The sequence below is a fragment of the Lissotriton vulgaris genome, unplaced genomic scaffold, assembly GCF_964263255.1.
Source record: "Lissotriton vulgaris unplaced genomic scaffold, aLisVul1.2 SCAFFOLD_1016, whole genome shotgun sequence".
Lineage (NCBI taxonomy): Eukaryota > Metazoa > Chordata > Amphibia > Caudata > Salamandridae > Lissotriton > Lissotriton vulgaris.
The window spans coordinates 603,093-618,641 of NW_028243438.1; the positions used below are offsets into that span (position 1 = coordinate 603,093).

A 15,549-nucleotide genomic window follows, 5' to 3' on the forward strand; every position below is an offset into this window, starting at 1 on the left:
ATTGCAGGTAAGACTGGAACTCAACTGGGAGTTCCTCTCTCTCTTCTGGGACTTAAAGCCAAGTGAGTCTTGGGGGAAATGGGTGCGGTGTATATATAGGCTGCACCCTAAAGATGGCCGCCAACTCTTGTGAGAGTTTGAGATCTTGAGCCTCGCTTCTCAGACTGAGGAACCTGGAATTTGGAGAGACAGGAAGGAGGCCCTTTTGCTGACAGATGTGGGAAAACATGCGGGAGGGATTTAAGAAGGGTATAAACCAGTGTGATGTTTTAGGGGTGGACGGCCTGGCCTGCGGGCCAGTGCAAATCACAATTGGCATGTTGGGAGAGGTGGGACTTGCCCGTGGGGCAATGCACTGCTCAAGAGTACTCTTAGAGATCTGAAGGGAACCCAGAAAAACGAGTCTCGGGTCAAAGCAGCACTCTTTCCCAAAAGGCTGACTGACTAGACGAGGCTTTCAGGATTGCAGTGAATAGATTGTCAAACTAGTGGAGGGGCATGGACATGATTAGCATGTTCCATAGACCTATCTGACGGGGAGTAAACTTTCCGGTCCATAAGATAAAATGATGTTCCCCATAGTCTGGAGCCTTGGCATCTAGTATTCGCTGTACTTCATATTCCTTTTGACTATCAATAGTTATTGGATGAGGAGGGGGGTCAGGGTGGGAAGATGATACAAGAGGTTTCAAAAGGGAAGTGTGACATACTGGATGTATCCGATAGTCCTTGAGTAATTCCAATTTTATGGCTACTGGATTAACAATTTTGATCACCTTGAATTATTCGATGTACCTGGGTTGGAGCTTTCGGGGCCCTTCTAGATGTATGCTTTTAGTTGCTAACCAAACTAGGCCTCCCACCTAGCATGTTGGGGCTGGACATCTGTGAAGATCTGAATTTAAAGGAAGAAATAACCATTGTGACTGGAGTTGGACAAGTCTTTCAACCAAGTGTTAGGGTCGAGAGTCTTTGTGGCTTTCCTCGTTTCTTCTAGGAATGTACCTGACTCTGACTTGCAACTACCTATAATTCTATCTAGGGAAATGATGGGCAACGTTCTTGGTTGTTCTTGCTTGCCTGGTGTGGGTTTTAAAATGCAAGATAGTGCACCAGCTTTGGATTGTTTACCTCCAGATCGATATTTTATGACAGAATTGTGTTAACCAAAAAACGGGACCCATCGCATTTGTTGATAAGAGAGTGCTTGGCTGATCGAAAGAATTGGAGGCTATTATGATCTGAATAGATCATAATGATATGGTGACCCCTAACAGGTAATGCCTCCATCCCTGAAAGGATAGTTTGATAACCAGTAACTCTCACTCTGTTATTGTACCATTTTGCTCTGCCAGGAGGATTTGTTTTTGGCAAAATAGGCTATAGGATGCATCTGGCCTTATTCTTCATCTCTTTAAGTAAGCACCCGCTTACAGCGTATTCAGCGGCATCAGCTTCAACAAAGTAGGGCTGACTGCAATTAGGGTGTTGTAATACCACAGCAGAAGTGAATCAGACTAGGCAAATGCTTGGTTAGCATTTGTAGTCCGGTGAAAGGGAACTCCTTTCTTTAACAATGCTTTGACTGGGGCTGCAACTTCAGAGAAGTGAGTGATGAAGCGTCAATAGAAATTGGCAAATCCAATCAAAGTTTGTAAATCTTTGACACATGTAGACTTTCACCATTTTAGAATTGCTTGTACCTTCCTTGTGTCTATATGAATTGCCATATGAGTTTTTACAAAGCCTAAAATATCTACCTGGTAAGGGTGGAAGACGCAATTATCCAGCTTGGCAAACATGATGTTCTTGCAATTTTTGTAAGACTGCTATTGTTCAGTTTAAGGGCAGATCAAAATATCGTCAATATAAACGATGCATGCATGAAGCTCCCCATTTTTGTTTAGAAAAAAAACACAGGGGAGGAGACTGGTGAGGTAGAGTGATGAATAAACCTGCAAGATAGCAGTTCCTCAAGATGTCTTTTTTCAAGCTTAAAAAGAGCATACATCCTGCTAAAGGGTAGCGTGGTGCCAGGTACCAGTTCGATCCAGCAGTAAAACTATGATATGGCAGCAACGTAGTGGCTTTCACTTTGTTGAAGACAACAGAATACTCTGGTTACTGGCTGGGGAGGATTTAAGGACTCTGTTCCAGAGAAGCTTTGCAAGTCAGAGTAACCCAGTCCAGGGTTACAGTTCTTGCCGCCCATTCTATTTTAGGATTGTTTGCTGTAGCCAAGGCTCTACTAAGATTGCTCCAAAAATAGAGGTGTCAATTAAGTTGAAACTGATACTTTTGGAATGACCGTTATCACTAATGAAGTTCACAGGTTTTGTGTGAAAGGAGATTGATCTGGATGATAAGTGTGAGCCCATCAGTAGCTCTCACTGGTTCTGGTTGTTGTTTCTGCAAGAACGGAATTCCCAGGGCATTAGCCAAGGATATGTCCAGGAAATTCCCTGTGACCCGAGAATCATGTAGAATTGGAAGAACTCTACTTATCTGATTAGTTTTCACCAAGGTTGCTGCAATGTTTGGGAATATGGATGGCCATAACAGCGAGGTGGTTTGGGACCAAAGAAACAGGTGTAGTCGAAGAGCTGATCCTGTCCCTTATTCAGCTCTTTAGTTTTCCGACACTGCGTCTGAGTGGTCTACCAAAGCCGCAGTCTTCTTGGGGTCTTTGGTTTTATTGGGCATTCTCACACAAAATTCCCTTTTCCACAATAAAGAAAGATTTTGTCTGTGTCTTTTTCCTTTTCCTCCTTGGCTGAGGACTTTGAACTCTTCGGATTTGCAAGGGATGGAATTCTTCAGAGAGCTTTGTCTCAACCATGTCCTTCTTTTTGCCTTGGAAAAACAGAATCCTAGGGTTGTCATTTCTTGACTTCTTGCCTTTCCTTTCTCCTAGGCGATGATATATTTCCACCACTAGTTCTATGAACTCTAAAAAGTCTTCAGGAGGATTTACAATTTAAGAAAGAATATTGTTAGAAATTAGGTTCTTGGTTTACTAGGGTCTCAACCTTAGTCAAATAGCAACCACAATCCCAGTCAACGTAAGTGTCAAACAAATCCTAAAGTAATCATTGATCACCCTCTGGTAACTTGGCACGGAGCAGTCAGGCTTAATTTACACGCTGTGTATAAAATATTTATGAAACACTTAAAACAGTAAAACAGTGAAAACACCACATAAAAAAAGATACCACACCAAGTTAGAAAAATAGTTCTGACTTTAATAAATAAAACAGGACCAAAACAACAAAAATCCAAAGAGTAAATTGAGATATTGATTTTAAAGGGTTTGAGAGAAAATTGCATTAAGTATAAATCACTAAAATGGGCTATCTGAATGCGCTGGGCTGGGACAAAGTAAAAATTCAGACTGACTGAGATTTAGCACACGCTGTTTTCAGGGACCCAATTAGACTCACTGAAAAAAAGCACCTTAACGTGAGGTTGCGGCTGTTGGGCCCAACTCAGCCCGCCCAAGCACTGCAGGAGCGAAGCATGCACCAGTCCCCTTCCCGTATCCACAGGAAGCCCACTGGTTAGAATCCACAGTGAGCCCTCCAGTGAACCCGAAAAGAGGGTGGTTTGATACGAGACACCAAGTCTCCCACCCTGTAGTATTGCAGGACACGGCTCCCTCCTTCACGCTTCCGCACCTGTGGTAAAGGAAAAGAATGTCCCTCAAGAACAGTATAAATACAGTCTATTCATTTATGGCCATGGTCCACCAAAACATCATACACCAACCCCTTCCTTCTCCTTACCAGTGGTAAGTGCAGGTTTAGCTTCGTGGAGGCACTGGATTCTCCTCTGATGTAATGCTCCAGGGAGATATAAACCCAGTCAGGGGCAACAAAATAAAAGATGTCCTGCAAGCACTAAAGGTGCATAAACGGCACCGTGCAAAATAAAGGGGAAAAAGAAAGCTGGGAACAAGATACAGAATGCCAGCTACAAAAAACCCCTTATATGAGAGTTATGGTTTAAAAAAGGGTCCAAGGGAAATGGCTATTACTCTTCCTGCCAAGCGCCAGCGTTCCGTGTTTACACAGCGTCCTGTGCAAACAGCGGAATGACCCAAAACGTCACTTCCGTGTACACAACGATGTGGACAGGCGCCTAAGCCTAGACGTCTTCCTGCGCGGCTGCCGATGGAAAAACGAGCAGCGCGCAAAATCGCCGGAAAGCAGAACGGGAGCCCCCGCTTCTGGGAAAGTGACACACAAAAATAAATATACCGGCACAAGAAGGAAGGAACCAAACCAAAAAAGGCTAAAAGGGGTAAGGAGCAAAAGTACGAGTAGTAGAAAACACGGGAAAAAACGGATAAAGGGGGAAGGGGAGGAAACTGACTAACTACTCACGGACAAGGGTCAGAAACAGCGAAAAACAACAGGGAGGAACAGGGAGGAACAGGGAATCACAAAAGCGGACTGGAATTCCCCACGAGCCCGTGGGAAACTAAGCGGAGTGAAGACAACAGAACTCCAATACTGCAGAACCTCAAGCTGGATAACAAGGCCACAACGTTGGCGATATCGAGCAATGAGCATGGAAAAAGGACACCAATATATACCCAGCCCCAGGTCATGTGATGGTGGCCCATGGTCACAGAAACAGGACTGACTACATTTCCCTAACAGTACCCCCCCCTTACAACCCTTCCCACGGGACGGGGCTTCAAGGGGTGCTGTCTATGGAACATTCGGACCAATCGAGGGGCATGAACGTCTCCAGCTGGCTCCCAAGTCCTATCTTCCTGTTTATATCCCTTCCAGTCAATCAAATAATAAAGATGACCTTTAACCCGCTTGGAGTCACAGATGGCATTCACCTCAAATTCCTCCTGACCATTAATCGTCAAAGGAGGAGGTGGGGGCAACTCCTGTGCAGAAGGTGTATATGGTTTCAATAGTGAGGCATGGAACACTGGATGGACCCCATAGTCCTGTGGTAACTCCAACTTCATTGCTACTGGGTTAATGACCTGAATTATTGGAAAGGGACCTACGTATCTGGGCTGCAATTTACGGGACCCTTGTAACCTCAGATTACGGGATGCCAACCACACCAAGTCGCCCACCTGATATGGGGGCGCTGGGACCCGATGTTTATCCGCTTGTGCCTTCATGGTAGCCTTGGCCTCCACCAGACTCTCCCGGGCCAAACCCCAAATGTCACTCAATTGCTTACAAATCCCATCTATTGCTGGCATGCGTCCCGTAGGTTGAATGGCCACTGCCCTAGGGTGATACCCAAGTGAACAATAGAATGGGGTCATGCCCAAAGCCGAGTGTAAGCTGTTATTGTATGCAAACTCAGCGATGGGCAGAGCTGTCACCCAGTCACATGATAAAGAGGTAATCAAACATCTCAGATACTGTTCCATTGTCTGATTAGTTCTCTCTGTCTGTCCATCGGACTGAGGATGGTATGCCGATGACAAACGTATTTCTGTTTTCAAAACCAGACATAACTCGGACCAGAAATGAGATATAAATTGCGCCCCTCGGTCTGATATTATCACCTCCGGCAACCCATGTAAACGTACAACAGAGGTCATAAAGACCATTGACATTTCCTTTGCCGTTGGAATCTTACGCAGCGGTATAAAATGTGCCATTTTGGTGAATAAATCCACCACCACCAATATGGCTGTGTATCCTGATGTCAATGGTAATTCCGTTACAAAATCCATACTTATGGTATGCCAGGGGGATGGCGGTACCTCCAAAGGGCACAAGAGCCCAAAGGGCTTACAGTGCGATGGTTTATTAATGGCACATACAGGGCAAGATGTCACATATCCCTGGATGTCCTTGATCATGGAATCCCACCAAAACCACCGTTCACACAGCTCTCTTGTCTTTCTCATCCCAGGATGAGCCACCAGTGCCGATGAATGGCACCACTCCAAAACCTCATCCTTTAAGGAGGGAGGGATTACCATTCTGTCCCCATGATATAACAACCCCTCCTTTTCTTTTATCTCGGGCATAGACAGCAAAGAGCTTAGATCAAGAAGCTTCAGTCGCTCCTTTACCAGAACAGGAAATTCATCCATCTCTGTTGCCCCTACAATCCGTGTACCCTCTATCATAGCTCTATTCTCTGTCACAGGTTCTTCCCCTTTGGATTCATTATGTATTCGGGAAAGAGCGTCAGACTTCACCTGTTGGGCCGCTGGTCTATAGGTGATGACAAAATCGTACTCATTGAAGAATAGTACCCACCGCATCTGGCGAGGCGTCAGTGCCCTAGCGGAACGAAAGAATTCGAGGTTTTTATGATCTGTATAGATGGTAATGACGTGTCTGGCGCCCCACAAATAGTGTCGCCATTCCTCGAAAGCCAACTTGACCGCTAGCAATTCTCGTTCGGCCACTGTATAGTTCCTTTCAGCTGGCAACAAGGTCTTTGAAAAGAAAGCTATTGGGTGCATATGGCCGGTGGATTCGTCGCGCTGGGACAACACCCCACCCACTGCACACATGGATGCATCGGTCTCCACGAAGAACGGCAGGGCAGGATCAGGATGTACTAACACGGGGGCTGATGTAAAATGCTCCAATAATGAGTGAAAAGCAGTCTGCGTCTCAGTGGTCCACTCAAAAGGAACACCCTTCCGTAACAGGCGAGTCATTGGTGATACCACCTCAGAGAAATGCGAAATGAAACGCCGATAGAAATTGGCGAAACCCAGGAGTACCTGGATCTGTTTCACAGAGGTAGGCACAGGCCAGGTCATAATGGCCTTTATCTTCCCTGGATCCATTCGTATTCCCTGCGCTGTAATGATGAACCCAAGGAACTCTACCTCATGAGTGTCAAACTGGCATTTCTCTAGCTTGGCGTATAGATGGTGCTCCCGAAGGGTCCGTAACACCTGAAGAACATGTTCTGAATGCTCTGCCCTCGTCTCTGAAAACACCAATATATCATCCAAATAGACGATAACCGTGCGATCCAGGAATTCACTGAGCACCTCATTAATGAAGAACTGGAACGCCGCCGGCGCGTTGCACAGGCCGAACGGCATTACAGTATATTCATAAAGACCATACTTGGTCCTAAAAGCCGTCTTCCACTCATCTCCGGGTCTCATCCTTATCAAATGATAGGCTCCCCGCAGGTCCAACTTAGTGAACACGGTAGCCTTGCGGAGCTGATCTAACAACACGGAGATGAGTGGAAGAGGGTACCTATTCTTCACTGTGGCAGCATTCAAGATCCTATAATCTACACACGCCCTGAGGGTCCCTTCCTTCTTAGGAATGAAGAAAATAGCCGAGGAACAAGGGGAAGAGGATGGACGAATAAACCCAAGTCTCAACATCTCATCGATGTATTCCTTCAAATGTACCTCCTCAGGTTCCGACAACGCGTACACCCGGCTACAAGGCAAGGAGATCCCCGGTACCAGATCGATCTTACAATCATAAGCCCTGTTCGGGGGAAGTTCCTGAGCATTCGTCTTATCAAAAACGTCTTTAAACTCCGAGTACTGGGAAGGGACAGTTCCCACATCCATTACAGCACAAACCAAGGGATCGATCTGAGCCCCCGCTACAGCATAACAATGCTTCAAACAGTGTACTGAATCTAGTGTAACCAACCTCCTCACCCAATCAATCCTAGGATTGTGCTTCTGCAGCCATGGCACCCCCAACACCAGACCAAACGAAGGGGCATCAATTAAGTCGAAAACCACCATCTCAGAATGCCCGTTCTCACATGATAAACCCAAGGGTGCAGTCCGGCGAGTAATACACCCTGATGTCAACTCGGTGCCATCAATAGCCCTTACAGGCTCAGGTCGTTCTTTCAACTGCCATGGAACCCCCAGTTTATCTGCCATGGTGATATCCATAAAATTGCCAGTGGCACCTGAATCCAACAACACCGACACTGCAACACATTCCTGAGTCCGCAACAGTAACTGTGCATGAATAACAAAATGTCTAGGTGCTTGATCTACCGATCCGACCACCTCATACTGTTGACCACCAACTTCAGCTGACCTATGTCCTATCTGAACACAAGCCACCTTCTTGCCGAATCCCCCACCAGAGGGCTTCACCGGACATTCCCTGGCGAAATGGCCCCCTTGTCCACAATACAAGCACAGGTTATTCTCCCTCCTTCTCTTCTTCTCCTCAGGCGTCAAAGGACCTCGTACCCCGCCCAATTCCATGGGTTCAGGAGCCACCTTGTTGTCCCCTGTACTCTTTACCTCGGCCTTTGCGTAACTACCTCTGATAGCCTGAAACCTGCTCCGCTCACCCCGCCTCTCAGAGACCCTATGGTTCAATTTAACCACCAGATCGATAAACGCTGAACAATCCTCCGGTGGATCAACCACTTGTGACACAATGTCCTTTAGTTCTTCACAGAGACCCTGGTAGAATATTGATGTTCTCTTTTCAGTGGGCCAATGGGTCTCAGAAATCAGTCTGTTAAAGGATGCAATATAGGACAACAAATCCTGTCTGCCCTGCCGGAGCTTCATCAACTCTGCATCGCTCGCCTGCATGAACGCATGCTTGGCAAACAGTCCCCGCATCAGTTCTTTAAATGCGTCATAATTATATAATACCCGATCATCATTATCTACCAAGGGTATAGCCCATTGAGCAGCATTGCCAGCCAAATAGGAGATTGTAAAGGCCACTTTTGCGGAATCATCAGGGAAGGCACTTGGTCTACACATGAAATGTAGCTGGCACTGGGTCATAAACATCCCAAATTTCTCACTATCTCCCGTAAATCTCTCGGGAGCAGCTAGTGGCACTGCGACCGGAGAAGACACTGTAACGTTAATGGGGTTGCTGGAACTGCTACCTCCCGTTACCCCCTGACCCGCCCCTCCGCCATACTGAAAGGTCGCAGGGTGAATAATGGAAGAGGTTCCCCTTTGATGTAACTGCTCCCTCGCCCTGACGGCCACTAATTCCTGTTTTAATCCCGTATTTTCCTGCTGCAGATCTTGGACCTGTGACTGTAAGGTCTGCAAGGCCCCCATAATGTCTTGTAATGAGGGACCTCCTGGGCCCTCACCCACCGCATTCCCATCCACGTCCATGTTCGCTCAGGCAGTGCTAAATACGTGGGCTCGATATTCTGTTGGGCCCAACTCAGCCCGCCCAAGCACTGCAGGAGCGAAGCATGCACCAGTCCCCTTCCCGTATCCACAGGAAGCCCACTGGTTAGAATCCACAGTGAGCCCTCCAGTGAACCCGAAAAGAGGGTGGTTTGATACGAGACACCAAGTCTCCCACCCTGTAGTATTGCAGGACACGGCTCCCTCCTTCACGCTTCCGCACCTGTGGTAAAGGAAAAGAATGTCCCTCAAGAACAGTATAAATACAGTCTATTCATTTATGGCCATGGTCCACCAAAACATCATACACCAACCCCTTCCTTCTCCTTACCAGTGGTAAGTGCAGGTTTAGCTTCGTGGAGGCACTGGATTCTCCTCTGATGTAATGCTCCAGGGAGATATAAACCCAGTCAGGGGCAACAAAATAAAAGATGTCCTGCAAGCACTAAAGGTGCATAAACGGCACCGTGCAAAATAAAGGGGAAAAAGAAAGCTGGGAACAAGATACAGAATGCCAGCTACAAAAAACCCCTTATATGAGAGTTATGGTTTAAAAAAGGGTCCAAGGGAAATGGCTATTACTCTTCCTGCCAAGCGCCAGCGTTCCGTGTTTACACAGCGTCCTGTGCAAACAGCGGAATGACCCAAAACGTCACTTCCGTGTACACAACGATGTGGACAGGCGCCTAAGCCTAGACGTCTTCCTGCGCGGCTGCCGATGGAAAAACGAGCAGCGCGCAAAATCGCCGGAAAGCAGAACGGGAGCCCCCGCTTCTGGGAAAGTGACACACAAAAATAAATATACCGGCACAAGAAGGAAGGAACCAAACCAAAAAAGGCTAAAAGGGGTAAGGAGCAAAAGTACGAGTAGTAGAAAACACGGGAAAAAACGGATAAAGGGGGAAGGGGAGGAAACTGACTAACTACTCACGGACAAGGGTCAGAAACAGCGAAAAACAACAGGGAGGAACAGGGAGGAACAGGGAATCACAAAAGCGGACTGGAATTCCCCACGAGCCCGTGGGAAACTAAGCGGAGTGAAGACAACAGAACTCCAATACTGCAGAACCTCAAGCTGGATAACAAGGCCACAACGTTGGCGATATCGAGCAATGAGCATGGAAAAAGGACACCAATATATACCCAGCCCCAGGTCATGTGATGGTGGCCCATGGTCACAGAAACAGGACTGACTACATTTCCCTAACAGCGGCACGTTGCGTGGATTTAAGTGGACATGTGTCGAGCAGCTGAGGAGATGTGTCAGTTCCAAGATGCAGCGAGGCTGCAGTGCTGAGATCCTGAGGCATCAATGTCAAGGATCCTATCAACGCGACTTGTGATGCAAAGATCTGTGTTGAGGATGCTTTGGGAAGTCAAGGCGATGCATTGACTCCGACGAGTGGGGAAGTTGCAATGCAGAGGTTCAGCAGCGGTGTCGAGGCTGACATCGATGCAGATGCGAGGACCTTGCGCCATGAAAAGTATCACACAGTGGTGGTTCCGAAGCCAATGCATTAGGTCCTATCCACGCAGCACTGGCAATGAGTCGGTTCCGATCCACACCACCGAGGCGATGCATCACTTCTGATCGACACAGCTGCGGCGATGCGTCAGTTTGATTCTTGCAGTCACAGCAATGAGTCGGTTTGGCAGAGGACGTGTTTCTTCTGCTCAAGAAGACATCTTAAGCCTTTCCAAGCGTCCACGACAGGGCTCACACCACTTGGCAGGGCAAACTCCTAGATGAAAGTGTCTGGGTGTAGAGGGAATGTAGTTGGAAGTCTTTTATATCCTCAAGACTTCATATCAGGAGGCCAGGCAGCCGGCCCTTGGAGTCACTCTGGGTTCAAGTGATGCAGGTCCAGTCCCTTTTATCCAGGCAGAGGAAAGGCAGGCACCAGGGCAGCAAAGCAAGACAGAGGTCCAGCAAATCAGTAGTTTAGCAGAGTGTCAGTCCTTCAGCAGCACAAAAGTCCTTCTTACTGGCAGAATAGTCACAGGTCCAGAAGTGTGCTGAAGTGTTGGTGTCAGAGGTCCAGGACTTATACCCAGTTGGACCTTTGATGTGGTGACAGACATCAAAGACAGGCCATTTGAAGTGCACTGAGGTCCTGCCTTTCTGGCCCTGGCTTGAGACTCACTAAAGGGGGGTATGCAACCCTTTGTGTGGGGAGAAGACAGAACCTATTCAGGTTTAAGTGAGGCTGGGTCCAACTCCTCAGGATGGCCCATCACGTCACACCTAAGCTCTCATTGTTTGTGGCTGTCTAGGGGAAATACACAAATCCCAGATGTAATCCACCCCAGACAAATGAGTATAGCCAGCCAATAGGCACCAAATTGTTAAAGTAAGAAAACGCAACCTTTCAAAAAGTAGCATGTTCAGAATTGCAATTTAAAATCGGACTTCACCATAAGTTGTGATTTTAAATTGTGGTTTCAGAGACACTGGGCTTGGAGGTCTTCTCTCTTCCCAATTGGAAATTATCCTTAAAAAATGTAATACGATAATTGGAATGTTATCCTATGGGAGAGGTAGGCCTTGAAGTAGTGAAAAATAAATGTAAGACTTTCACTACCAGGAGATGTAACACTTAAAAATACGTCTTGCCTTCTAAATACATTGCACCTTGTCCTCTGGGTTATCCATTGCCTACCTTAGGAGTGACACATGTATAATAAAAAGGGAAGCTTTGGGCTTGGCAAAGGGGTTGTGTTGCCAGGTTGACATGGCAGTGTAAACTGCACACATAGGCTCTGCAATGGCAGGCCTAAAACATAGTTAAAGGTCTACTTAAGTGGGTGGCACAATCAGTGCTGCAGGCCCACTAGTAGCATTTAATTTACAAATCCTGGGTAAAGGGGGTACCCCTTTAACAGGGTCTTACTAATAAATGAAATATGCCAATTGGGAATTAACCAATCTTGCCACGTTTAGGGAAGAGAGCACAAGCACTTTACGACTGCTAACCAGTGCTAGAGTCCTAATACCAGCAAAAACAAGATGAAAAAAATGGAGGGAGGCGGGCAAAAACATGGAGCGAAGACCACCCTAAGACTATCAGGTCTAACATGCGTTCCCCCAGCTGAAAGTGGGGAAAGCTACAGAACCCCTTGAGAGGCAGAAGAACCTGGAGTGACAATCAGGTTTGGCGTGGTCTGATCCTGATCCTGGGCGGTGCTCCACCATAAAATCCATTCCCTGTAGGGAGATTGGCCAGCTCAAACGGTTTGGGATTTTCACCCCACATCTGCAAGAACCATCCGAGGGGCCTGTGATTTGCCTGAACCAGGAAGTGAGTCCCAAACAGGTATGGTCTCAATTTCCTCAGTGCCCAGACTACAGCAAAAGCTTCTCTCCTAATTGCACTCCACCTCTGATTCTAAGGAAGTAGCCTCCTACTAATGAAGGCTGCCAGTTGATATAGGTCCTCCTCATTCAGTTGTGCTGATTGCCCCTTTGCCGTGCTTTGAAGCGTTCGTCTGTACAATTAATTGATTGGCGAAATCAGGTGCTTGGAGTAAACATGGCTTCTTTAAGGGTAAGCAAGGCTTTCTGAAAAACCTCTGCCCAGATCACCAGTCTGGGCTGCTTATTGGATGTCAGTTCAGATAGAAGGGCAAACAATGGTGCCATAACCGTTAAAAAATATTCAGTAGCCGCCTGTAAGGCCTAGGAAGGCTCCCACTTCTGTCTGGGTTTTAGATAGTTGCCAGGCCATGATAGTTTCAATCTTGGCCTGGAGAGGCTGCACCTTGCCCTTACCTACCAGGGGACCCAGGTACACCACAGAATCCTGCTCAATCTGGCACTTACTGGCCTTGATCATCAGGCCTGCCTGCTGCTGGGCCTGAAGCACCTTTTGGAGGTGTGCAGGTGTTCCTCCCAGCTGGAGCTGTAGAGGGCGATGTTGTCTAAGTAAGTAAGTGGCAGCACAAAAGGCCTCCTTACCAGCCAAGACCCTGTTAACCAACTTCTGGAAGGTAGTAAGGGGCATTCTTTGCGCCAAAGGGCATCACCTGAAATAGAAAGTGGCCTCTGGGGCCGAGAATGCTAACCTCTCTTTGGCCAGCTCAGTCAGAGCAATCTGCCAGTAGTGTGCCGTCAGGAGTGTGATCGCCATCTGCCCACCAAAGGCGACTTCGACTTTGAAGCTCGCCTTTTGAGCTAACACCTTAAGTGGCTTTCTGAAAAGGGGAGGTAACACCTTACCCTGCAGCAGGCTGCTATTGTTTGTAAACCTGGTAGTTGTTCACACTACTCCCCAGGTGGGCAGAATGCTGTCTGTTGGACAGTGCCTGTGTGAGGCCAATGGACATCCGGGGCACAGAGCGTCAACTTTTTAAAAGTTGCATGTCTTTAATAGAGGCATTAAATTCAGCCTGGCCATAAGGTGGGGTTTAATGCCATGATTACATTGATACCTTACAGTACTCAGCTAGGTAGTCCCATTCATAAGTTAGCCAGGCTGAGGGTAAGCCTGTGTTAGTCAATGGGGCACTAGCCTTTCCACAGCAAAACGACAATTTAGAAGTGCTGCCATTAAGACATATATAAACATACATGTTCTACTTAATAATATACATCTCCCTGCCTCAGGGCTCTATAGTCCTTCCTTAGGGGAGATTTACATATGTTGTCAAGGAAAAGAGTGACTTTGCCATTAATGGTAATGGCAAAGTCGAACTGGCAGTGTTACCACTGCCCTTTGAGTCTGCAGTGGCAGGATGGGAGCCATTTTGTACTTTATCACATACAGGGTCGCAAAATCAGAATTGCACCCCCTGGATGGACACTATACCTTACAAGCCTTGGGTACCATATACTAGGGACTTGCAGTAAATCAGTGCTTGCCAATTGGGGACATCCAATTGGACACATTTTTTCTAATGGGTAAGAACACTGGTACTGGGGTCTGGTTGGTAGGCTTCAATGCTCTCTCATAGTTGACCTCCTATTCAATGGGGCTTAGACGGAGGCCTCGGAACCGGGTGCTGCATGAGGTATTTTCAAACGTTTAAGAATTCTGAGTTGGCGCCTGCCCCGATACACTCACTAACACTGCTAGAAAATGAACTGATTGCTACCCCTGCCATCTTGAGGTGTTCGGGCAGAGTGTGCTCTTCAAGGGACTTGCATGAATGGCAGTGCCAACAGATAACAACCGGGCGTGTGTGGAGTCATTCTTTGTCTTGCTTCAAGGAGCTAGAGCAGGGCTCACCCTTGGAATGTCTTTGTTTTCAAATGTTTTCCGATACTCACATGTTACACATTTTTTTAAACACACATCCATGCACACAAATATACATGGATGCACAGGTAGCAATTGTGTCAAATCTTGGCAATTTTATAAATCCTACAGTGGAAAACAGTTTAGAATGTACGCACCTCCGACCTGTACGGTTTTCTTCATCAGTCCATCATTGTTTCTGTAAATGCTCACAGTCACAGAAGCTCCAACGTCACCATAGCCCCAGATGATTGCTTTTGCTGGGGCCTTTTGTAGAACCATGTGATCTGCATAGTACGATGCAAAATTAAATGCAGCATCTAGGAAAACAAAATAACCATCGTGAATTAATGAGAAGCGTTACACACAGGCTATATAAAACTGCAAGGTCCGATTTAAACATTCGAGAACTGGTCCTTTGCTTATCCTGAATGCCCTTTGACCACGGTGACAATGCTCTATACAGTGCGGGGAGAAAGGTTCACATAAACATAAAAGCCTACACGGAATTCATTTTTTAATGAGAGCTATTATTGACCACTCTATTTCATAAACACTGAACAAAACCATGTTTAAATTGACATATAAGTATCCCTTAAATAGACATACAAGTATACATTAAAACATTATAACTGTAAACTGTAAGTATTGTTATGCATTATTTTCCAGAAAGTACTACTGTTTAGTCTGATTAAGTGCACATGAATTTTGCAGAACAGGAAATCACCTTAACTTGATTTACACATTTTTATTGAAGTGCATGGCACTTTCTTCACTCTAGTATGTGGAAAAATTACGTTGTTTTCTTATTCACGGTTAAAATAGGTTACCCTGTAAAATGCTCACTCCACTACGGCCGCACCAAACATGACAGGTCAGCGGAGGCGGAGCTAACTGAGGGTGAAAAAGTCGGGTCACCCACCCTTGGCTCGCTTTGTTGTTCCCATTGCCCCCCTAAAAATCCAGGATAATTGCAAACATTTTACAATTAAAATGCAAGCATTTAATTTGCTAAAGTGGCCACACCCGTCCCAACAGTAGCAGGAGTGAATAAATTTGCAAATTAATACTTTGCATTTAAAACCATAAAAGCCATTGAGTGACATCTTAATGATTTGAGGAGTCCCTCCTATTAGTATTTTCTCACCCCATCACCTGTGGGTGACATCAAACTCCCTTCGGATCTACTTCGAGTCT

The 15,549-nt window shown here is 46.5% G+C and overlaps 1 protein-coding gene across 2 annotated transcripts in view; it reads right to left on the reverse strand.

Annotated features, from left to right (window-relative positions):
• The window catches only part of LOC147668346 (sialate O-acetylesterase-like), a 615,033-nt gene that overhangs the window by 468,153 nt on the left and 131,331 nt on the right, over positions 1–15,549 (reverse strand). For both annotated transcript variants that reach the window (XM_086948579.1, XM_086948580.1), the window contains exon 2: positions 14,511–14,672. In XM_086948579.1, coding sequence (XP_086804705.1) covers positions 14,511–14,672 — 162 coding nt within the window. The remainder of the gene's footprint in view (positions 1–14,510; positions 14,673–15,549) is intronic.